We start from the raw sequence: 26,246 nt of genomic DNA, 5'->3' as shown, positions 1-26,246 counted from the left end.
CTGAGAAAATCTCTTTCAATTCTGGCCCAAAAAGGGTTTTATCCTAGAAAGGGATATTAAGCAATTTTGTCTTGGAAGATACATCCGCTGACCAAGACTTTAGCGAGAGCGCTCTGCGCGCCACAATTGCAAAACCTGAATTTTTCGCCGCTAATCTAGCTAACTGCAAAGCGGCATCTAAAATAAAGGAATTAGCTAACTTAAGTGCGTGAATTCTGTCCATAACCTCCTCATACGGAGTCTCTCTACTGAGCGACTTTTCTAGTTCCTCGAACCAGAACCACGCTGCTATAGTGACAGGAATAATGCACGAAATAGGTTGCAGGAGGTAACCTTGCTGTACAAAAATCTTTTTAAGCAAACCCTCCAATTTTTTATCCATAGGATCAAAGCACAATTATCCTCGATAGGAATAGTAGTGCGCTTGGCTAGTGTAGAAACTGCCCCCTCGACCTTAGGGACTGTCTGCCATAAGTCCTTTCTGGGGTCGACCATAGGAAATAATTTCTTAAATATAGGAGGGGGGACAAAAGGTATGCCGGGCTTCTCCCACTCCTTATTCACTATGTCCGCCACCCGCTTGGGTATAGGAAAAGCGTCGGGGTGCACCGGAACCTATAGGAACTTGTCCATCTTGCACAATTTTTCTGGAATGACCAGGTTGTCACAATCATCCAGAGTAGATAGCACCTCCTTAAGCAGTGCGCGGAGATGCTCTAATTTAAATTTAAATGTCACAACATCAGGTTCTGCCTGTTGAGAAATTCTACCTGAATCTGAAATTTCCCCATCTGACAAAACCTCCCTCGTGGCCCCTTCAGATTGGTGTGAGGGTATGACAGAGCAATTATCAGCGCCCTCCTGCTCTACAGTGTTTAAAACAGAGCAATAGCGCTTTCTCTGAAATGCAGGCATCTTGGATAAAATATTTGCTATGGAGTTATCCATTACTGCCGTCAATTGTTGCATAGTAACAAGCATTGGCGCGCTAGAAGTACTAGGGGTCTCCTGCGTGGGCAAAACTGGTGTAGACACAGAAGGAGATGATGTAGAACTATGTCTACTCCCTTCATCTGATGAATCATCTTGGGCTACTTTACTATCTGTGGCAGTACTGTCCTTACTCTGTTTGGACGCTATGGCACAATTATCACACAGATTTGAAGGGGGAGACACATTGGCTTCCATACATACAGAACATAGTCTATCTGAAGGCACAGACATGTTAAACAGGCTTAAACTTGTCAATAAAGTACAAAAACCGTTTTAAGACAAAACCGTTACTGTCTCTTTAAATTTTAAACAGGACACACTTTTTTACTGAATATGTGAAAAACTATGAAGGAATTGTTCAATTTTAACCAAATTTTCACCACAGTGTCTTAAAGCATTCAAAGCATTGCACCCCAAATTTCAGACCTTTAACCCTTAAAATGAGTTTTAACCCCTCTACAGTCCCAGCTCCAGCCTTTGCTGCGACTTTACCAAACCCAGGGGGGTATACGATACCAAATGAAGCCTTCTAGGAACTCTTTCAACTACTTCCAGACCCACACACACATGCAGCTGCATGTACTGCTCTCCAAAGTAACTGCGCAGTAATGGCGTGAAAATGAGGCTCTGCCTACTACAGAGAAGGCCCTTCCTGACTGGGAAGGTGTCTAAACCAGTGCCTGATGCAAAGAAACGTTCCCCAAAGATATAAAGTGTGAAATTTCAACACCAAACTGTATAAAATGCCCAAATAAAGCAATCGATCTAGCCCATAAAAGTGTCTACCAGTTTTATAGCCCATATTAAGCCCTTTATTCTGTTTGAGACTAAAAAAATGGCTTACCGGTCCCCATGAGGGGAAATGACAGCCTTCCAGCATTACACAGTCTTGTTAGAAATATGGCTAGTCATACCTTAAGCAGAAAAGTCTGCCAACTGTTCCCCCCAACTGCAGTTATCTCATCTCAACAGTCCTGTGTGGGAACAGAAAACGATTTTAGTTACTGCTGCTAAAATCATACTCCTCTCACAAACAGAACTCTTCACCCTTTTCTGTTTCAGAGTAAATAGTACATACCAGCACTATTTTAAAATAACAAACTCTTGATAGTAGAATAAAAAACTACAACTAAACACCACATACTCTTCACCATCTCCGTGGAGATGCTGCTTGTTCAGCGGCAAAGAGAATGACTGGGGTGGGCGGAGCCTAGGAGGGACTATATGGACAGCTTTTGCTGTGCTCTTTGCCATTTCCTGTTGGGGAAGAGAATATTCCCACAAGTTATGGATGAAGCCGTGGACCGGACACACCAATGTTGGAGAAAAGAAAGTGCTTTTGGCACTTATTACCTTTAACATCATGACACTGTATCACCTAACCTGAAATGACTAATGAAGTCATAAATGACTCATTAAAGTCCATAACATAGAGAAGTCTCACAAAGAATAATATAGTGTTGTCCTTTGTACAAGGGATTTTAAGATTCTGCCACAGTAACACATTTTGAATGATAAAAAGGATTATTTGCTGTAAATCTAGCATCTTTTACCCTGGCTTCGTCTTCCCTCTAGAGACTGGTCTTTGCTGAGCTGTAGACTTTACATCTGTTTTCTTGTTGTTCTGTTTTAAAGAAATATAAATAAATTATTAAAACACATAATACTGAATAAATCACATAAATTAAGTAATGCAAATTCTGTCTGTGGCACTTATTCACATAGAAGTTAAAAAAAAAAAAAAAAGTCAAATTTAGTAACAAAGAGGGCAAGCAGAACAATATCTACGGACAATAAACTCAATCAGGATATAATACACTAAATTAAATAGCATTTATGGTTATAAGAAGCTAATTATGATTGAAATATTCATGCAGAAGAAATAAAACTGAATTATTACAATGAATTGCATTCTTGCCACAGGCTTGAACTATCCTAACTCCTAACTTAATTTCTATAGCAGTTGCCTTTCTTACTGGCATCACAGAGAAGTAAACACAATCCATCACAGACACAAGTGAGATATGATCACAAACAGTCTCTATGCAAATGATCTTCCCTATAGATTTATTCTTGGTTAAATTAAATTATAAACAAAAATGATTTTTTTACCATTTTGCTCCTCTTTCCACATTCCCTAATTTCAAATACGGGTTTTATTAGTGTAAAAAAATATAGTAGGCCATCTGCCATTAGGCTGATTTTAAACATTGCACGGTTGGTCAGTCTGTATTTTAATCTAGACTTGTCTAAGGCTAGTCAAACCAGTTCCCTACATATATGCATAAAACAACTAAAATAAACATACTGGCCGGCAAGGATAATCTAATTAGCCGTTTCAGGTCACTAACTATTATTTTTCTTTAATCCTTCAAGAATGTGTCACACTCCTATTTAAAGACAGTTCTGGGAGAATTTACAAACACATACATACTGCTGAGCGTGTCTGGAGGAAAACTCACTCTGAACCTGATTTCATCCACTATAAGTTTATTCTTCGTTCATACACTTCTGCCCTTCACTTAGCCAAGCAAACCTACTTCTCTTCTCTCATATCTACTCTTTCCTTAAACCCTAAACGACTTTTCTCCACCTTTAACTCTCTCCTCTACCCACCAGCTCCACCCCCCCCCCTCCTTCTGTCTTTAGTGCTCAAGACATGGCAGACTACGTTTGAAACAAAACACGTACTATTCAAAGCAACATCCCAACACCAACCTGCAATCTTACAACAGGCCCAGTTACTTCCTCTGCCACCCTCTGCATCTTCCACCCAGCCACTGAGAATGAAAATTCTTTGTTACTTTCTTCCTCACGCCCGACTACCTGCCCGCTCGACCCTTTTCCTTCCCATCTAATACCCTCCCTGTCATCCACCCTCACTCCTGCTCTTACATCTTCAACCTCTCTCTCTCTACCGTTTCAGTCCCATCATCTTTCAAACATGCAAAGGTCACTCCCATACTCAAAAAACCCTCCCTTGACCCTAATTCTCCTGAGAACTACCGCCCCATATCACTGCTTCCTCTAACATTAAAAATCCCCCCAAAAAATAGTTTACAATCACCTATCCCACTTCCTGTCCACCAACTCCTTGCTTGACCCCATGCGATCTGGATTCCGCTCCAAACACTCAACTGAGACTGCCCTTACCAAAGATACTAACACTCTTATTTTTGCTAAAAGTAATGGCCACTACTCTATACGTATATCTTTCTTGACCTCTTTGCTGTCTTCAATACAGTTGACCACTCCCTCCTCCTCCTACAGATCCTTAGATCTTTTGGCCTCTGTGACATTGCTCTTTCTTGGATTCATTCTTATCTTTCTCACAGGCCTTTTTCTGTGTCATTTGCTGGCGACTCCTCCTCTCCAATGCCTATGTCTGTTGGAGTACCTCAAGGATCTGTTCTGGGTCTTTTACTCTGCTCCATTTATACTTCCTCACTGGGTAAACTTATCAACAGTTACAGCTTCAAATATCACCTCTATGCTGATGACACCCAGATCTACCTCTCCACCCCTGCTCTCCCTCTCTCATGTCAGCAACTGCTTATCTGGTATTTCTTCCTGGATAGCCTCTCACCACCTAAATATTAACATGTTCAAGACTGAGCTCCTTCTAATCACCCCTCAAGTCTTACGCCGACTTCTGACTTTTCTATCCCTGCCGACAGCATCATCATCTCCCTATCTCCCCAAGTCCGCTGCCTCGGAGGGAGTTACACTTGACTCAAATCTATCATTCATCCCCCACATCCAATCTCATTCTTCATCCTGCTGCAACCACCTATGCAATATTTCCAAGATTCACCCTTTTCTGAGCGCTAACACCACAAAGCAAATCCACTCCCTTGTTATTTCCCTACTTGACTACTGCAATAACCTACTTACTGGCCTTCCTCTTTCCCCCCTCTCCCCCCTTCAATCCACTCTAAATGCCTCTGCCAGGCTAATCCACCTTTCCCGTCACTCTGAATCTGATGCACCTCTCTGCGAGTTCCTTCATTAGCTTCCCATTCACAGCAGAATTAATTTTAAAATCCTCACCCTTACATACAAAGCTCTCACCAACGCTACTACCTATCCTCTCTAATCAACAAGTATACTCCAGCTCGCCCACTAAGATCCAACAATGACCTGCTCTTTGCATCTTCGACTATCACCTCTTTCCCTGCTAGACTGCAGGGCTTCAGGCAAGCATCACATAGCCTCTGGAACACTCTCCCTCGTGCTGTCAGGCTTTGCCCTAATCTTTCTTTCTTTTAAGATTAGGGCAAATACTTTTTTGTTCAGAGAAGCCTACCACCCAACTCAGTAATAAATTAATTTCAATTACCTAACATTTCCCTCATATAACTCTGCATTAACATCTTTCTCAATCTTGCAGTCCTCACCTCCTGTTTCTCAACCTCCTACCCTTCTAGATTGTAAGTTCCCACGGGAATAGGGCCCTCAATTCCTCCTGTATGTGTTTTGTGTATGTATTTTGTCTTGTCTCTTACAAGTTTGATATCATTGTTTTATTTAAATGAATTGTGCAGATATCTACAATAACCAACTGAGCCTCAAAATAGCTTTATTCACTGAGTACAAAAAGAATTTTAAAAGTATATATCCAGACATAAGAACAGCAAGCAAACGTCTTACGCGTTTCGGCTAGAAGTCAGCCTTACTCATAGACATATTGGTGAACCGGAAATCCATGCTTAAATAACACAGTAACCTGTTCAATCAATTAACACGAGCTGTATGTCTTAAAGTCATATCCACTATTTCTAACTAAACATTGAGAGTATTACAATATATCCGCCATTCTCTGGTTTAAAACTCATTTGTGCATATAGATACATATCATCAAAAAGTACATAGATACAAGATACGTTACATCAGAACGTAGAATCATACTGGAAGTTTTTGGCGTTCATTAAATCTCCCTAAAATCTCTCCAGAATCTCTATTAGTGCTGAATAGAGTAATTCAGCAGGATGAAATTTCACAAGCAATTAAGAGTTCTGCCAACCTGAAAGCCCCAGGTCCAGAACAGATCCCGACGGAGTTTAAGAAGATTCTAATAGATCATATTACACCTGTTCTTTCCTCTCTCTATAATAAATATTATATCCTGAGTCATTGGACTCCTATCATCCTCTCTCTCTCCTTAACTGTGACTACAAATTTCTTGCTTCTATTATAGCTAATCGCCTTAAAGTTTTTGATCCTCTTATACATCCTGATCAAATGGGCTTTATGCATAGGAGATCAATGAAAAATATTAGAACAGTCTTAACGCTTAGAGTATTAGTGGGGTAAATATTATATACAGGAAGGTAAAAAACAGGAAATAGGGGACTTTGCGTTGATTACCTTAGATGCCGAAAAGTCATTTGATTCAATTTGATGGGATCACCGGTTAACATCCCCTGAAAAATTCGGGCTATCTGGACATTTCTTAAACTTTATTAAATTGATCTATAAAAATCCTGCATCTTCTCTTATTATTAATGGTAGCAACTCACCAATTATCTATCTTAAGAAGCGGACTAGACAACGATGTCCACTTTCCCCACTTTTATTCAACATCTCTCTAGAATCTCTTGCAGTATTGTGCAGAAATAAACTAGCGGGAGTCTCGATTGGGGGTAGAGACCATGTATTATCTCTATATGCGGATGATCTCTTATTATACATGAGACACAAATGATTCAATACTAAAATTATTAGATATCTTGAAACCATATAAGCTCTTTCACAGGCTATACAATTAATGCTAATAAGTCAGAAATATTATGGCTTATTAAACACAAGAACAGCTTAACAGAGAAAATAAAATATCTCGGAATAGTGCTTTCTAAAGACCCTAACCGGTGGTATGAATTGAACTATCCCCAGCTATGGACAAAAATTTTAGCCTCATAACGCGACTGGTCACACTGTCTCTTTCTGAAAAAATTTCTTTGATTAAAAGAATATTATTCCCCAAAATCTTTTTTCTTCTACAAAATATACCAGTATTTATTCATAGTAAAGATATAAGAAAGTTTTATCCATACTGCTCGAAAAATTTTCTGGGGTAAAGGAAAACCATGTATCTCTATTTATAGGCTCTCTCGTGCTAAAGAGGATGGAGGTATGGCATTCCCTGATATTAAAAAAAACATACAAATTGATCTAGTATGGCCAAAATTGCGCTAGATTGGTTAACAGGGTCGGATTATATTTCAAGCTACCAAGTGGAATAGAATATAATAATTTTTCCGTACTCTCTTAAAGCACTTTTACATATTCCCAGAATTGAAAATTAACATTCCTAAGTACACTTTTCTTAAAATAGTCAAGGCCTGAAATAAAATATGTAAAGGGCTAAATAGAGATAACTCCATTTCTACGCTCCTGCCTATTCAAGGGAACCCAGAATTTGAGCCTGGATTAGATTCCAGAATTTTCCATAAGTGGGCACAGAAGGGTCTTAATCTTGTGATTCAACTCTTGGATGAAGAAACAAACTTGATCAAGCTATTTTTTAGTTTGAGTGATAAAGATTTTTTTGTTTATCTTCAAGTAAGACATTTTCTTTCAGTAAAGAAGATCTTTAAAAAAGAAACTTGCTCATTGGGAGTGGTGGTTATGATAAATAAATTATACCAATCAGGTCTACACTCCACTGCTCTCCTATATAAAACCTTTTATATTAAATCAGGGTAAAAAGGACTTAAGGACGCTTTATTCTAAATAGGTTACTGACCTAGAGAATCTTCAGTTCGATGATTTCAAAGATGTTTTCATTAGAATTAATAAATACACAGCATCAATAATTTGGAAGAAGGCTCATATGAAATTAGTAAATATATTGTATATTACTCCCCTTATGAGGTCAAAATGGAACTCTACTGATAGGATTCCATGCTCTAGATGCCTTTCATAGAAAGCGGACCTTCTTCACCGTTTTTGGCAATGTCCCAAGATCCAAAAAACATAAATTACGCTTACCAGATAATTTCCTTTCCTTCTGTACAGGGAGAGTGCACAGCTGCATTCATTACTTATGGGAAATACTGAACCTGGCCACCAGGAGGAGGCGGCAAAGACACCCCAGCCAAATGCTTAAATACCTCTCCAGTTTCCCTCATCCCCTAGTTAGTCTGCTGAGAGAACAAGGAACAGTAGGAGACATATCATGGTAAAAAGGTGCCAGAAGAACAGGTAAAATTTAGGGCCGTCCATCGGAGAACACGGGCGGGAGCCGTAGACTCTCCCTGTACAGAAGGAAAGGAAATTATCTGGCAAGCATAATTTATGTTTTCCTTCTTAATACAGGGAGAGTCCACAGCTGCATTCATTACTTGTGGGAAATTATACCCAAGCTACAGAGCACACTGAATGCTAACTGGAGGGAATAAAAAAAAAGAGGTGGCTCTTGAACTAACAATAAGGAAGTCGACAATGCCTCCAGACCCTTGCACTTCCCAAATACGAATATTCAACAGAGAAAACTGTCTATTCTTATGTAGCCTGAAAAGACATGATTCCATAAAAAGGGAAAACCTTTTCCCCCTAGAGAAGGAATATGACATTCAGCGCTGCGTAATCTGTTGGCGCTCTACAAATACCTGATAATAATAATAATAATAATAATGACATATAAAAAAATAACAATAAAAAAAAAACACACAATCTCACGATTGAAGTCACAAATAGACACAACTTTAGGAAGAAAACCTAACTAGTCTCGAAAAACAGCCATATTAAAAAGGAAACCCCAATAAGGAGTATGTATTGCAAGATTGCAACACAGAGACTAAGGCACACAGAAGAAATCTACAGACGGAATAGATCATTGAAGAAAAATTCAAAGACCACCTCCTGCACAGGTACAAAAGTAACCTGATGTAACCCCCTAAAAATAAGATCTAAACTCCCAGAAGGAGCAGCAGATTGACTCACCAGCCTGACCGCAGTCAGGGCGCTAGCAAAAAGACCTTAACTCCAGGCAGCTCAATGAGCCAAAGAGCAGAAGAACAAACAAGGTTTCTTTAAAAACACCTTCATGAGCACCCATTCAAGGTGCAAGGAGCTGCAGCTGTTTTTAAACTGCAAGCCTTCCACTTGCTAGGCAGCTAAGCTAACCATCAGGCTACTACAGCTAGCAGTCCCAAAAAACTGTCACAACAAGAAAACTAGCTAGGAAGGCCCATCTCCAGATCATCCTGGAGGAACCTATGGCAAGTCAGATAGAGTGTCAGTACGAACTTGCTCTTCCCGATAAAAGCGGGTCCAGCACATCTATGATAGATGACGAGGAACCAGCTATGTGCTGAAGGAGAGGACCGTAACCTCTCCAAAATAAAACCTCTCTCAGCCAAGACCAAACGACCTCTCGCAGTCAGCCTCAGAAGGATAAGATTCGATGAGGCAAAAAGGGCCTTGACCTAGCAGATCCCTGCAACAAGTTAACCCCTATGGAGGCAAAGCCCCTAAACCGCAAAAACAAACTCGCGGACACAAACGGAGCAATCAGTATCAATGATGCCTGCTCCTGATAGGATCAAGCCATCACTCGAGAAAGAGTGATATGGCAGAGGAAGAAAAAGGTAGTATTGGACCTCAAAGCACCGCTAAGGATCCATTAGTTCTGCATGAGAATCCATGAACCCCGCCCCATTAAAGTGTAACCAGGGATAGGTACGGACGTCCTGAGATTCTTGATCAGCGTCACCATTCAGATACAAACATCCAAAACCCTTCGGATAGAGACCATATCCCCAGATCAAGAAATGATTGTAGGGAACATCCGTTCCTGGAGATTACACTCAGAGAGTGGATCGCTGACAACAAGCCGTCGTGGGCCTCTGCCCACCAAACTCGATACACTACCCTCTTCGCAGGAGAATCTCTCTTTCACAGAAAGAGATCTAATTCACTGAGAGAATCCATACTGGGACGAACCCAGAAGACCAAACCCTCAGAGAAAAAGCTCGCCTGAGGAACCATAAGAATAATCGGGAGGGAAACTCTTGAATCCCCAGTCCTCCATAGGACATGCTCTCCCAAAAACTGACAGGCTAGCGAGCTAAGTCAAAACCTCCCCGGGAGAGCTAAGAGAAATGTCCCTCAGGACAGGGAGATCTGGACAGAACACTGGAGAGCGATTCTCCCAACCGGTAAACCAAGTAAATCTGATAAAACAATTTCAAACCAGCGCCATGCTGATGTCTCGGTCTGCTGAGATGAGACCTGTCAAAAGGAAAGAAATCCGAGAAAGGTCCCAGGACAAAAAACATAATCTTTCCACCACAGAGCCAGCAACGACCTAAAGGGGGAATGGAGGGCACAACCAGATGAAGTAAACTAACTTCACAAGAAAATCAATTTAGCATCCAGGGATCCAACCTGGCACCTACACCCGAGAACTCTGGTCTAGATCCATCTCTAAGGATCCAAGGAGACAGCTGAAAATCCCTAAAAGACCAGGGAGCAACGGATAAATCTGGAATCAGGATACTGCCAAATGAACCCCAGATCCCAAAAAACATAGCATCAGAAACAAGGTTTACTGAAAGAGATGGTCCATAAAAACCGGATCTTATCTAAAAGGAAAGAAAAGGAAAGATATCCTTCTCGACAGTGATCCTGCAGAGTTCCTGAATAAAAAGGTAGAGAGAACCTTATATTCTCCCTCAAAAAAAGGAAACATAATAAGGTCTGCTTAAGTACCATAGAACACAAATAGGATGACCTAGGAGACCCCTCCCCTTATTGGGCCATGAAACAACCGTGGTATGAAATTAGTCCCACACTGCGATAGCTACCGGGACAATGACTCCAAAAGTCACCTGAAAAGCTTCCCTCTCTCTGCCGAAAGACAAAATCAAGAGAAGGGAAACTGTCCGGAAAGGCAGGATGTGAAGCCTAGCTCCGGCCTTTAGGACCCCAGGATCCGATAAAATCCAGAATCAAGCGCCCATCCAAGATAGTACCTAAAACAGGTCCTGCCTGTCGTCTAGGATAGATGAACCTGCTCTGCCTGGACCGGAATAGCTAGAAATAACTCCTTCTCGCGAGTATAAGGAAAGAGTAGACAACCGACATATCTGCCAGAGCAACTCAAGCACTAAACAGAAAATTCTGAAGTTCCAGCTTATGCTAGAAAATTAATCCAAATAAAGAAGTATAAGCTCCATGGACTTAAATTTGTCTTGAAAATATCGAGGGAATCATCACCCCAAACTGAGACTTAGATGCTTCCACAGGAAGCCCTCAGTATCTAATATCCCATATGATGAAACGTCTTCTAAAAAAAAAAAAAAAAATCTACAAGGGCTCTAAACAAAAAACAATCCGAAACGGAATAGAAAAAGGAAATAGGCAAGCGCACAAAAGTGATAGCCAAGAAGGAGTGTGCAAAAACAGGTCCTGCCTGTCATACAACACAAACCCCCCTATAGATATCGAAACTGGGATTCTAAAATTATATATATTATATTTTATTATTTTTTTTGTATGAATGAAAGAATAGGATCTCCACCGCTCTCCACTCGTCTAGTCAAGATCGCTATCCGATTTAGAGGACTGAGAGATCAGTACTAGGGATCTCTAACATCGCCAAAACTTCTCTCAGAAGTAAGCACAGGCTTGCCATTCTAAATCCAAATGCTAAATCCTCTTCAGTCGGAGGAATCAAGTCAGCAGACTCCAACCCTGGAGGTCTTACCTCTGAAGTCTCAGAGGGAACCGCATCCCCAGATGACTGATCGGATACAACCGTCACTTTACATGACGGTCCCTAGGCAGGAGTGCATGGATTAACCCTTTGCTTGCACATAGCAGGAAGAGGCAAAATCGCTAAGGACGTAGAGATGGCCATGCGGAACTGTGCAGTAACCTCTGGTGGAAAAAGGTCCCCTTCCGGCGAAGGAGCAGCGGTAAGCGGGTAAACTGCCTGTGTAGGAACAGAATATTCTGGGAAACACACCTCACGGGACGAGGAATCCTCAGAGGCAGGCGGCTCAGTGGTCTCTAACATCTCAACATTGGATGATGAGAATACCCTGTTGCGGCATACGGAACATAATTGAGAGGGCTGGACTACCCGGGCCTCCTCACAATATACGCAGGTATTAAATTCTGTATCAGAGAGATCCCCCTCTAAAATATCAGAATCCTCCATAACTCGTCTAATTTAAAATGATAGAAAAAACAACTGGCACCTTATACCCCCAATGGCTGGGGCACTCGCCACCTCCTAGGACCCAGACAGATAGAGAAATTGTCTCCTCTCCGCAGACACTCGGTCAGGAATAGGAAATGGGGGGGGCGGGGACGTGAACAATCCCGGTCACACGGTGCGTCATGCAGGACCGCCCCTGCTAAGGAAAAATGCGCCAGCTTAATAAAACTGTGCAGCTCTCAAAAAGAAAAAATAACCTGTACGTTCCGTATCAGCCTATGAGCCCAAAGTCTCCACACACATAAAGCAGCCAAAATCACAACAATTATGATTAAAAACCCCACTGTTCAATAATCACCCTCAGGAGATATTAACCTTTGATTCCATAAAGCTAAAGGAGTCCCACTGTGACCCTGTCTTCTATCGTTAACATATGTATAAAAAAATGAAACGATCTTACCGGAATCTATGCCGTGGAACAGTAACACTGTCCATTAAGTTTAACAGATTGTAGCAGCGCTTCTGACATGGACTTGAGTGAAGAAAAGCAGGCAGCAAAACTCGTCAACGCTGACTGCTTTGGAGCTGTTAATATGAGTCTGGATCGTTTCGCAGAAAGACTATCCCTGCATCTCCAGACTCTAACTTTTATCAATGCTCTCACTGAGAGGCTGACAAGACTACTTAAAACTCCAGTCCCATATCGAAGGGTACTACTCTCCATAAAGAACTACTCCGAAATCTTCTGACACTTCTCTGTCTTTGTGACGAAAGGCAAAGAATGACTGGGGGGGATGAGGGAAGTGGGGGAGGTATTTAAGCCTTTGGCTGGGTGTCTTTGCCTCCTCCTGGTGGCCAGGTTCAGTATTTCCCACAAGTAATGAATGCAGATGTTGACTCTCCCTGTATTAAGAAGGCAAATGTGGTCCCGAATCGGATTTTGGTTGAATACATTTTTATATACTAAAATTATGCTGAAAAAATATTTTATTCTTCTGTGTAACAATATGAGCATCCAGAATAGAGACCTAATTAATACAGCCATTCTCATTGCTAGACAACATATCCTTAAATCTTGGAAAGATAAGTATAGTCCTATTTCCGGGGTCTTTCTAAAGATTAGATTTCAAATAGAGCAATATGACGCTTTAACCCCTCCTGAGAACAAAGTTAAACATTTTTTGGATAAATGGGACAAATTCCTCATATCCTTCCCGTTAGCATTCCAACTACAAATCCTCCATCCTATGAGACAATCGACAGAATTCATCTTAGTGATCCTCGCAACTGACCCTGCGGAGTGGAAAACTGGAACCCTGCGGAGTGGAAAAATATCTTGTAACATAGGGAGATCCGGGGGAGAGATGGAGAGTTGAGGGGGTCCTTTTTTCCCCCTTGTTTTGTCTTTATTTTTATGTGTTCATAATCCCCGGATGTTTGCTTGGGTAGGGGATTAATTACCCAAAAAAGGAAAAGGAAAAAACTCCAACATTAGACGCATATAGGAATTAGCATCTTTTATTTTTCTGATGTCCTTTCTTTGTCCTATAACTATATATTAATGATTTACGTTATTGACACTTATAATTTCCATGATTCTTCATATGAGTAAAAGGTCATAGAAGTCAGGGGTGTTAATTTATTAACTCATAAAAATGAATGTATTTTACAAAATGTATATGTTGACTTTATTATGTGATAATCTCTTTTGAACATTATGTTTTTTTGTGAACCCATATGATTGTCCTCTGTTGAGGATTTTTTATTTTCTTTTGCGGCATCATGTATGATTGTTTTAAGCTGCCTTTTGTTAGATAATAAAAAAAATATTTAAAAAAAAAAGAAAAAAGAAAGAATCATACTGGAAGTTAATAAAAAGAAGCAAAATTAATGTCGGTGAGGCATATTAAGTAGATAATCTGAATGTCAATTCACACATGGTAACACATCAACACATATACAGACAAATAAGATAGTTCTTAATCTAAATTAAAAAAAAACAATTATATATATATATATATATATATATATATATATATATATATCACACACAACCTGTGTAGGACAACATTGATAACTCTACAATGATGACAATTTAATTATCATAACATATAGATTTAATGGAGTGTTACCTTAACATGTGTGAGTGTCAATGTTGGTACATCTGGGGAAAGTAGTTTTCTAGAGTTTAAACAGAAAACAGATATACATTTAAACTGTTATTTCTATACACCTTGTTAGATCTATAAAGCCTGAATACTAAAAAATGATATAAGGCCATTTAAAGACAAAAAGGTTATATACAGAACTGGCCATTATAAGACATGATAAAAAATAATCTTAATACCCTTATGGGTAGGTTTGTTTAAAAAAAAGAAGAAACAACAAGAGAGGGTGAGCAAGAAGACAGGGAGGGTAGACTAAGAAAGTAGAAATATGAGAAAAACAAGGTCAGGAAACAAAAAGGGACAAAGCCATAGCTACGATAGAAATAATACATTTATTCTTAGTTTAAAAAGGTTTTACCTTACTCTTTCATCGTCATCATCGTCCTCAAAGAACTTAACCTTTGTCAGTGCTGACTGCGATAGTAATTCTTGTTGTCCTCGCTATAAGGAAAACAAGGTAAGTTTATGTCCTTTTAGCTTGTCACATAAAAACTTACACACTATGGAAACCTTTTCAAAACAAAAATATTAATGCTCATATGTTTGATAAAAAAAAATGTGTCGGCCTCCAAGACCAAAAAAAGATAAGTAAATTCTCTGCATTGTTTTGCAGTTTGTTATCTGAAAACCTCTACTGAGGCAAATTAGGGACAGATATGTAAGCAGGGTTAGCCTTGAGAATTCTGCAGTGTAGGTTTTTGATGCTGAGAATTAGAAAACCTACAAATTTTCAGAATTAAAGTACACAAAAAAGGGCTAAATAAATAATGATATTATATTGCAAAGTAGTCATACTTTGTATAATTAATGGGCCATTATAGTAAAAAAAAAAAAAAAAAGCTCTATAATTTTAAAGACTAGCGACCCTGCAAAAGGGGTTAGAAAAATATAAAGTAGAAGTACCACTCAGGACCAGCAGTGATTTGCGGACATTGCCTTTGCAGTGGTTAAACATATAGCATTGCAGGGTCACTAGTCTTAAATATATGTGCTCTAATGAATTAGACCATGTCATTTTTTTTACTATAATAGCCCTTTAAACATTGTTTTAGTACAATAGGTTTACTGTCCCTTTAATCTATTTTTTTTTTAAAATATATATATTTTGTTTTTAATTACAGCAACAATGGTTTCTAAATCGGAGAACTCCTAGACCTGAAAGTACTGTGCTCATAACATTCTGATCTACTTACCATTACGGTCTCTGCCTCACGCACCAGCTCTGCTGTCTTCGCTTCCAATTCTGCATTTAATCGTCTAAGATAATAAAGTTCCAGTTAAGATTTGATTTAAAAGTGCATTAAAACGGACAGGTTAATTACACGATAGCCGTGTACAAATAATGCTACCCTTGTTTACTATACTTTTGTTTCTCAAACAACAGGTTGCCTCGCGTGATGAGTGACATATGGAATGCTCACCCTTCTCCTTTCCTACTCTTTACCCATGTTTCAAAGTTTTCAAATCATCCTTCAAATGATTCAAAGAAACTTATGATCTGATTCCTTAAAAGGGACAGCGTATTGTAAAATGTTCTCCTCTGTTTCCAGTGATCTATTTTACCTGCTGGAACATATTACATTGATTACAAATAACTTATTTAGCTTTATTTTGTCATTTAAAACAGCTCTGTTTGCCTGTTGTATCCCCCAAACCAGCTAGTTCATATTAAAAAAATAAACCTAAAGGAACAATTCCACATGGTATACAAAGTCCTTGGAAACCAATTAAGGGTATTTTAGTTTTAAAGTAAACTGCCCCTTTAACGTCTCTCATCAACATATGTGCATGTATTAGTCTTCTCCTTTATATCTTTAATAGGCGTTGTTCTAAAATCAGCTTATACTTACAGAAACTCTCTCATCCTTTTGTCCCCACTGATTTCTTGATTATAAGTAATTCTATGTTAATTTGTTCACTGTGGTGTTCTGTATTTTTGATGTAACCAGTGTATATTGCTGTAGATAACATTGAAGAATTGCAAGCAAATAAAAAAAACTAGCAGTGGCTTTTTTGATGCTGTTCATTTTATACAATTAAAATGCAAGAAAAATAGATAGTGAGTATATGTATCTTTCTTTAAGACCAATTACTTTAAAGAAGTTAGGCTAAAACAGGACTTAAAGGGACAGTCTATGCCACAATAAACTTTCATGATTCAGATAGAGCATGTCATTTTAAACAATTTTCTAATTTACTTTTATCATCAATTTTGCTTTGTTCTCTTGATATTCTTAGTTGAAAGCTTAACCTAGGAGGTTCATATGCTAATTTCTTAGACCTTGAAGCCCACCTCTTTCAGATTGCATTTTAACAGTTTTTCACCACTAGAGGGTGTTAGTTCACGTATTTCATATAGATAACACTGTGCTTGTGCACGAGAATTTATCTGTGAGCAGGCACTGATTGGCTAGACTGCAAGTCTGTCAAAAGAACTGAAAAAAGGGGCAGTTTGCAGAGGCTTAGATACAAGATAATCACAGAGGTTAAAAGTATATTATTATAACTAGTTATGCAAAACTGGGAAATGGGTAATAAAGGGATTATGTATCTTTTAAAACAATAACAATTCTGGTGTAGACTGTCCCTTTAAATTCTCCAAACTTTTTAAATTATTTTACATATATTTGTATACAAAACACACTTGTCTGGCGTTCTCAATATTCACCCTGGCTTCTATGTTTGATATAAAATTTGTCAGCCTCTGGGACAAAAAAAAAAAAGTCTTAACTGGAAATTATGGAAACAAATGAATAGGCAAGACACCTTATACATGCAGATTGAGAATTGAATTAATGGTTACATTTTAATAACAGCCAATTTTAGTACAGTCATAATTTATGTTTGCTCAGGAAACCTACAGTATCTTGCCAAATTATTAGATTCACTGGCCAAAAATCATAATTTTGATTTTAATTTCATATTTATTCTTTGTAGTGTGTTGATTGATTTTTATTTCCCGTTTTGTAACCATTTCTTATTCTGTTATATTGGCAACATTTGCAACACGTGATACACCTACAATTTCAGAAAACTTGTACTGAGATATGTTTTTTTTGTCTTCAACAAGCCGAGAATTTGACTGACTTTTTTACTTAACGACATCTATAAAAACATATAGATTTGTTAATTTACCAAATATTGTATTAATATTACATCAAATTACACTTAAATACAGGGAGTGCAGAATTATTAGGCAAGTTGTATTTTTGAGGATTAATTTTATTATTGAACAACAACCATGTTCTCAATGAACCCAAAAAACTCATTAATATCAAAGCTGAATAGTTTTGGAAGTAGTTTTTAGTTTGTTTTTAGTTATAGCTATTTTAGGGGGATATCTGTGTGTGCAGGTGACTATTACTGTGCATAATTATTAGGCAACTTAACAAAAAACAAATATATACCCATTCCAATTATTTATTTTTACCAGTGAAACCAATATAACATCTCAACATTCACAAATATACATTTCTGACATTCAAAAACAAAACAAAAACAAATCAGTGACCAATATAGCCACCTTTCTTTACAAGGACACTCAAAAGCCTGCCATCCATGGATTCTGTCAGTGTTTTGATCTGTTCACCATCAACATTGCGTGCAGCAGCAACCACAGCCTCCCAGACACTGTTCAGAGAGGTGTACTGTTTTCCCTCCTTGTAAATCTCACATTTGATGATGGACCACAGGTTCTCAAAGGGGTTCAGATCAGGTGAATAAGGAGGCCATGTCATTAGATTTTCTTCTTTTATACCCTTTCTTGCCAGCCACGCTGTGGAGTACTTGGACGCGTGTGATGGAGCATTGTCCTGCATGAAAATCATGTTTTTCTTGAAGGATGCAGACTTCTTCCTGTACCACTGCTTGAAGAAGGTGTCTTCCAGAAACTGGCAGTAGGACTGGGAGTTGAGCTTGACTCCATCCTCAACCCGAAAAGGCCCCACAAGCTCATCTTTGATGATACCAGCCCAAACCAGTACTCCACCTCCACCTTGCTGGCGTGTGAGTCGGACTGGAGCTCTCTGCCCTTTACCAATCCAGCCACGGGCCCATCCATCTGGCCCATCAAGACTCACTCTCATTTCATCAGTCCATAAACCTTAGAAAAATCAGTCTTGAGATATTTCTTGGCCCAGTCTTGACGTTTCAGCTTGTGTGTCTTGTTCAGTGGTGGTCATCTTTCAGCCTTTCTTACCTTGGCCATGTCTCTGAGTATTGCACACCTTGTGCTTTTGGGCACGCCAGTGATGTTGCAGCTCTGAAATATGGCCAAACTGGTGGCAAGTGGCATCTTGGCAGCTGCACGCTTGACTTTTCTCAGTTCATGGGCAGTTATTTTGCGCCTTGGTTTTTCCACACGCTTCTTGCGACCCTGTTGACTATTTTGAATGAATTGCTTGATTGTTCGATGATCACGCTTCAGAAGCTTTGCAATTTTAAGAGTGCTGCATCCCTCTGCAAGATATCTCACTATTTTTGATTTTTCTGAGCCTGTCAAGTCCTTCTTTTGACCCATTTTGCCAAAGGAAAGGAAGTTGCCTAATAATTATGCACACCCGATATAGGGTGTTGATGTCATTAGACCACACCCCTTCTCATTACAGAGATGCACATCACCTAATATGCTTAATTGGTAGTAGGCTTTCGAGCCTATACAGCTTGGAGTAAGACAACATGCATAAAGAGGATGATGTGGTCAAAATACTCATTTGCCTAATAATTCTGCACTCCCTGTATGTATTACAGATGTAGCAAATATAATATGACATAAGCAATGGCTACAAAACTAAAGAAATAAACAATATTAAGAATGAATATGAAATTACTACAAAAAATGCTTCTATTTGAAATTCAAATGCATTTATGCACTTTTCAATTTTCACATTTCCATCCCTTTACTTATCAAAAGTTGAACTGCAATCAGAAAAACAGGACTGGCACATGTTAAGTACTGGAAAACTAACAAAAATAAAATTAAAAAATGGTGTGTGTGTAAGTGTATATCTTGCTACTGCCCTTATATGTATAAACTGGTGCTTGGTCCTTATGAATATCGTAAAACACTTCCCATGCACTAAATCTTCCAAATAAACGTTTTATTACCGGTACAGTCCGGTTTGAAAATAACAATAAATCCTGACGTTTCGGTCTTGTAATCAGACCTTTTTCAAGGGTAATTCAACATGACAGTATCTATAATAAGAAAACAAAAATAAAGTACACTCACATGTTCAGATGCGGCTGTAAACAATCTGTAGAACATCACATCGTAATATCGGAAGTGACTTCATGCCTGTTCCAGGTCCACTGCGCTCATAATACTAGTCATAGGAACGATCTTTTATGTTCCCTTTCCTAACGTTACTATAGATCGCTCCTATGACTGTAGTACTATGAGCACCGCCGGACCCGGATTCGTTAGTTACGTCACTTACAGTATTACGATGTGATGTTCTACAGGTTGTTTACAGCTGAACATGTGAGTTTACTTTATTTTTGTTTTCTTATTATAAATACTGTCATGTTGAATTACCCTTGGGAAAAAAAAAAAAGATATATATATATATATATAGATATTATAGAAGCATAGGATTGAATAAAATAATATTTTCAATCAAAGAAGGACCAAGGCCGCACAGTGTTCTAATTGCTTTATTGCTAAAAAATTGTTACACAGAAATCCATCCTGAGCCCAGGACGTCTATATGCTCCACCCAAATCCCAACAACACACAATACACCATTAAAAGGTAGAAGCAAGGGGAGGTAAACAAACAACCTTGAAACAAGATACTATGGTATGCTAGCCCTATATAGAGAAAGAAAGCCCATACAGGCTAGAATAATAAAACTTAGAAGCACGCTATGTACCACTATTTAAAGTAACCGGTTACTGCTGAGTTATAATACTAGCAGGGCCCCGGAGAGTGAATAAGATGTATCAAAGTTCTTAATAATGATCCAAATTCCCAGGCACTTAGTGCTATGTGCACGCTCTGGTTCGGATACAAATCAGACTCCTAATGGCAGTTCATTAATAGCAGATGCACTGATGTTAAACTCCGCCTGGCACACAAGTGTTAATAACACGCTCAGGCATAAAACTCGACAGTCCACCAAAATGTGTAAATGTTACTGCTTGTATTTCATCTGTATAATAAGTACAAAGTTCAGTGTGATTACACTCAGCATAAGTTTGCATATAACGTGTCAGATAGCTGATACAATTGATTTGTAACAATTTTGCCGGATACTTGATCCCTTGAAATTTAAGTATGAACGATAAGCAAGACTTATAGCCCTCCTAACCTCACCTCTTGTCCGTTTGCATTTGCCACTTAACAATGCTGCGGTTCAAATGAACATACCCGCATCACCGGAGTCCGTGAGAGAGTGTGGGTTGGCATCTACACTTGCATTACCATATAGAGGGATCCTGAAGATTGTTTCAGCGGTTAGTTTGAATCCCCCGCTCAGAGCTCCTACGTCAATTCAACAAATGTCATTTACCTGCTGAACTGTCCGTGCCCTAGATTCTATGTGGGCAAAACCACAAGGGAGCTCAAGATAAGAGTACGTTAGCATAGGGACGACATTAAGAACAATGATAAAGATAGCCCAGTAGCAAGACAATTTAAAGCATTTCATAATTCAGATCATAGTAAATGACAGATGATGGGCATTGAGCAACTAAAAGAAATAGACGAGGAGGTAATCTGGATAGGATCCTTCTACAGCATGAATCAAGATGGATCCACAGATTAAACACACTAAGTCCCAATGGCTTGAATGAGAAGATCGAATATTCATGTTTCCTATAAATTTCCATATGTATTCATGCCTAATTGGAAATAGAATTTTTATGTACTTGAATTATCAATTTAAATAAGCAGAATTATTGCCCATTTAAATCCAGCCCCCCCCCCCCCTATTTTGACCTGCTTTTTGCATGATCAGTTTAGCAACATAAATGTGAGGATATAACTGCAATCAGTAAGCAGTTTAAAGCATTTCAATTAGTATAGGGGTTTAGTGACCATTACTACTAAGCTATTAGAGAAAGTCATAGAAAGTAGTAATAAAATTAGCAAGGTATGAAAAAAGACTGTATGCCTAAATAAGTACAGGAATAATATTTTCAAAGCAATAAGGTGGTTTAGTGGGGAATAGCGGAAAAGTTGTATAATCCAACATTAAAATGTAAATATGAAAATATAAAAAAAAAGACATTTTAGTATCGTTTTTACTAATCTTATTGGTGGATTGTTATATTGTAAATATACTGTGTTTTTTCAATATATTCAAATGTTTGATCACCGTGTAGATCAGTAAAATAGTAACATTTTCCCAGCCTGTCCCAACATTAGCATGCCATGCACAAGCAGTAGATTAGTTTCAAAGTAGCAAACTTAGTCTTGTCAAAAATGTGCCAGTAAAAAGAGGTGTAACCTGTAAATTGATAACCTGATATAAGCAAGGATCAGCCTCTATTGAGTACATCTGATGAAGCCCCGGTCTTTAACCTACAGTGGGATGGGCAAAATGCGTCATGAGCAGACACTGGTGACGTAGGAGCTCTGAGAGGAGGATTCAAACTAACCACTGAAACAATCTTCAGGATCCCTCTATACGGTAATGCAAGTGAAGACGCCAACCCACACTCTCTCACGGACTCCGGTGATGCGGGTATGTTCATTTGAACCGCAGCATTGTTAAGTGGCAAATGCAAACGGACAAGAGGTGAGGTTAGGAGGGCTAGAAGTCTTGCTTATCGTTCATACTTAAATTTCAAGGGATAAAGTATCCAGCAAAATTGTTACAAATCAATTGTATCAGCTGACACGTTATATGCAAACTTATGCTGAGTGTAATCACACTGAACTTTGTACTTATTATACAGATGAAATACAAGCGGTAACATTTACACATTTTGGTGGACTGTGAAGTTTTATGCCTGAGCGTGTTATTAACACTTGTGTGCCTGGCGGAGTTTAACATCAGTGCATCTGCTATTAATGAACTGCCATTAGGAGTCTGATTTGTTTTCGAACCAGAGCGTGCACATAGCACTAAGTGCCTGGGAATTTGGATCATTATTAAGAACTTTGATACATCTTATTCACTCTCCGGGGCCCTGCTAGTATAATAACTAAGCAGTAACCGGTTACTTTAAATAGTGGTACATACTTATGGTATATACTTATAAGGGTACATTTAATTATTTTATCTATAACTTTTCAATTTGTAAAACACACTGCTTCTTAAAGGGCCATAATACCCAAATGTTTAAACACTTGAAAGTGATGCAGCATAGCTGTAAAAAGCTGACTAGAAAATATCTCTATGTAAAAAAAGAAAGATATTTTACCTCAAAAGTTCCTCAGTAGCCACCTCCCATTGTAAACGATTTCTAAGCAGCATATCAGTATGTCTGTCCTGGGACAGCTGAAAGGATGAGCCTCTTGCACTCATGTTATTTCCCTATTCAGTGTAACAATGAAATCTCATGAGAGTTAAGTCAAATCTCATGAGATCACAGTAAAAGAGTTCATGACCTCAGCACTGCTGATTGGCTGCTGTTCATTTATTTTTATTTTTTTTACCTACAGCTGGGAGCAGCTGAGTATAACTTTTTACACAAAACTTACTCTGCTGAGCTGAGGAAATTGTGAGGTAAAATATCTTCCTTTTTTACATAGAGATGCTCAGGTGATATTTTCCTGTCAGCTTTTTACAGTTATACTGCATCAGTTTCAAGTGATTTAGCGTATGAGTATTATGTCCCTTTAATATAAATTTAAGAGCCAGTAAAGTCAAAATTAAATGTTTGTGGTCTTCATAGAGCATGCAATTTTAATTAACTTTACAAATTTCCACTATAAATGTTGCTTTGTTCTTGGTATTCTTTGTTGAAAAGTACACCTATGGAGGCTCATAGGCCCTTAAGACCATGCACATATCTTTATCATTATATAGTAGCAATATTTGCAAACACTACTGATCAAGACACGTGCACACTACTGTCTCCTGCAATCCTATGAACCTACCTAGATTTACTCTTCAAGAAAGGATACCAAAAGAACAAAGTAATTTTTATTATGGAAGTAATTAGGAACTTTATTTAAAACAGCATGCTCTACCTAGACCACTAATGTTTAATTTTGACTTTACTGTCCCTTTAAACTAATTTTCCTGTTTTGCTTTATAAAAATTATATAGGATTACCGATGATTTGCAAAGTGGTTGTTCATTTCTATGGTGTGTGAACTAGTGTTCTGGGGGGGGGGGCAGTAAAGTTAAAATAAGTTTTATGAGTCAGACAGAGTATGCAAATGTAAACAACTTTATTATTTTACTTCTATTATGAAAATATATTATATCTCTTGGTATCCTTTGTTGAAGAGAATTGAATATATAATGGTAGAATCAGGGGTAGCAATGCACTGCTAAGAAATAGATGGTGAAGTGATTGGTGGCTTCACCCATATGTATCTTGTCACTGGGCTCACCAGATGTGTTCAGCTGGCTCCCAGTAGTACATTGCTGCTCCTCACTCAACTCTTCAACAAAGGTTACTAAGAGAATAAAGAAAAAGTGAAAACAGACACAAACTGAGATTTGTTTAAAATTGCATGCACTATCTGAACCATGAAAGTTTAATGTTGGCTTTACTGTCCCTTTAAGTTAGGTTCTACTAGCTAGAGCACTGGTTTCCAAATCTGTCCTCACTCCTCCCCAACAGGCCAGGTTTTCAGGATTACCTTGGATGAGAGCAGGTAAAATAACTGTTTACTAATCAGCTGATTATTTCACCTGTGTTCCAGCTTGGAAAACCTCAAAATGTGGCCTGTTAGTGAGGCCTGAGGCTAGGTTTGAAAACCAGTGTTCTAACTAGTAGAACCTAACTTAAAGGGACAGTAAAGCCAGTGGGATAGAGCATTCATGTATTTGACCCTTTAAATGACAAGAGTGTGAGAACTGTATAGATGTTTTAGAATAATTTATACATTATTAGTGCTTATAAAATATATTAATATCCGGTGTTCGAGAGGAAGCTATTTAGATGTTTATTATTTACTATATAAAGTGCCGTGTTTACATTATTTAGCAGTTAGGTGTTTATACAGAGAGGCAGTGTATCTAGAAGTTTATTATTTACTATATAAAGTGCAGCGTTTACATTATTTAGCTGTTAGGTGTTTATACAGAGAGGCAGTGTATCTAGAAGTTTATTATTTACTATATAAAGTGCAGCGTTTACAAACATTAGTGGGCGGAGTAACGGAAATTGCCGATCATCACCAGTTTCGAAACAACATCGGGCTTATAAAATACGTTTAGCGATGCATTCTTCTCATCAATGCACAAAACAGTAAAGAGATATAATGCAATATCAATTTAAATGTAATGAATCTGTGACAACAACAGTGTAATTAATCTATTTGTTCCTACTTGTATTCTTCCTCCTTGGCCAGCAGATTGTCTTGCGGTGTTTTCTGTGCTGCTGCAGACGATGGTAATCCATTACGACTGGTATTCTTTGCCTATATACATAAAACAAGCGTAGTGGTTCAGATATATTGCTAGCATGTCTGCATATTGCGAGATGCGTACATTAAAATGTGAAACGTTTATGCTACCCTCGGAAACAAGGGATTTGAAGCTTCAAGCTCGGAATATAAAACGAATCGACGTTAGATCATATGTCAGCAGTCTACCCTATCACCTCGGAAAAGGTTCCTCGTCATAGTTTTCGACAAATTACCTTGTTGGTAGTTGCAGAACGACTTCGACTATTCGACATCTTTAATGCTTCCCGGTTTGCTTTAGCCTGCAGCGTCCAGTTGCTAAGTAACAGAAAGCACTGATCACGCGAGAGTTTGGGTCAAATACATTTTAGAGTGCTGAAGCGCTCACTGGCCGTTACGTGGTTATTTGTATATTTTTATTCTCCTTGCACGTGACGTTACAGTACAAGCAAGCCTGCTCTCTAAACAAAGAGAAAACAAACTAGGGATAGTGATCCGGGTCATAACAAGATTTTGTTTGAGAAGTAAAATATTTTAAAATATAAATATTTTTTGTTTTATGTTCATTTTAGTATATAAATTAGGTTAAATATATCAATAGCTGATATAATATAGTATAAAGGGCATTTAGGGATATAGGTTGCAAAATATTACTTCTACTTATGTAAATCCTATTTTAATATGAATTCCCCTAATGTGTTCTTTATGTCTTTTAGAAGACAAACCTTTTTGTATATCTGTCTGATTAAAGAATACAAATATATTACTAAACGAGATGGCCAATGACAGAATTAGACCCATTTTATTGCAACTACAAAATGAATTTTACATTACATGCTGTTCTTCAAATAACTAAAAAAATATATATTCAGACTTTGAGCAGGGTATAACAAATAGTAGTAGTAATGGACCTAGGCATGCCACCTTTTTACCCAGCTAATTCCTGCACCCGTTTGAGTGGGTGGTATATGGAGGTGTGATTTGTGAGTGTGGCTTCATACATTCATGCTACAATATTTGATTTCGTAATTTTTGGTCTTACGTTAAACATTTGTCTCATAGTGATGTATGTTTATTACAGGAGACCTAATTTGAAATAATTTGTAATTGTCGTTATTTTGTAAATGCTAAACTTTAAACAATACAAAAGGTTGCTAACTTGCAAGTGCAGACAGTCATAGAAAATCAGTTGTTAAACTTAAAGGGACAGCAAACTAAACAATGCAGTCACTGCATATGACATATCTATGCTTGAGTTGTCTGCATAGTGATGAAAGCAACATTTCAAATCATTTTAACTTTACTTGTAATTATTATGCAATCAGAAAATCAAACAGATCACTGCACTATAATCCACAATATATTTATTACGGTCAAAGATTATATC

General features: G+C 38.2%; 1 protein-coding gene across 1 annotated transcript in view; it reads right to left on the bottom strand.

The window, feature by feature from the left end:
• TEX9 (testis expressed 9) overlaps positions 1-25,286 on the bottom strand; it is a 169,515-nt gene extending 144,229 nt beyond the window's left edge. Inside the window, exons 1-6 of the mRNA XM_053717508.1 lie at positions 25,096-25,286; positions 24,783-24,874; positions 15,522-15,585; positions 14,687-14,769; positions 14,293-14,341; positions 2,547-2,617 (exon numbers count right to left, since the gene is read on the bottom strand). Of these exons, the coding sequence (XP_053573483.1) occupies positions 2,547-2,617; positions 14,293-14,341; positions 14,687-14,769; positions 15,522-15,585; positions 24,783-24,874; positions 25,096-25,134 (398 nt within the window). The 5' untranslated portion in view covers positions 25,135-25,286. The remainder of the gene's footprint in view (positions 1-2,546; positions 2,618-14,292; positions 14,342-14,686; positions 14,770-15,521; positions 15,586-24,782; positions 24,875-25,095) is intronic.
• Positions 25,287-26,246: the final 960 nt, after the last annotated feature.

This window comes from Bombina bombina, chromosome 6 (assembly GCF_027579735.1).
Source record: "Bombina bombina isolate aBomBom1 chromosome 6, aBomBom1.pri, whole genome shotgun sequence".
Lineage (NCBI taxonomy): Eukaryota > Metazoa > Chordata > Amphibia > Anura > Bombinatoridae > Bombina > Bombina bombina.
This window is presented reverse-complemented; position numbering and strand designations above follow the sequence as displayed.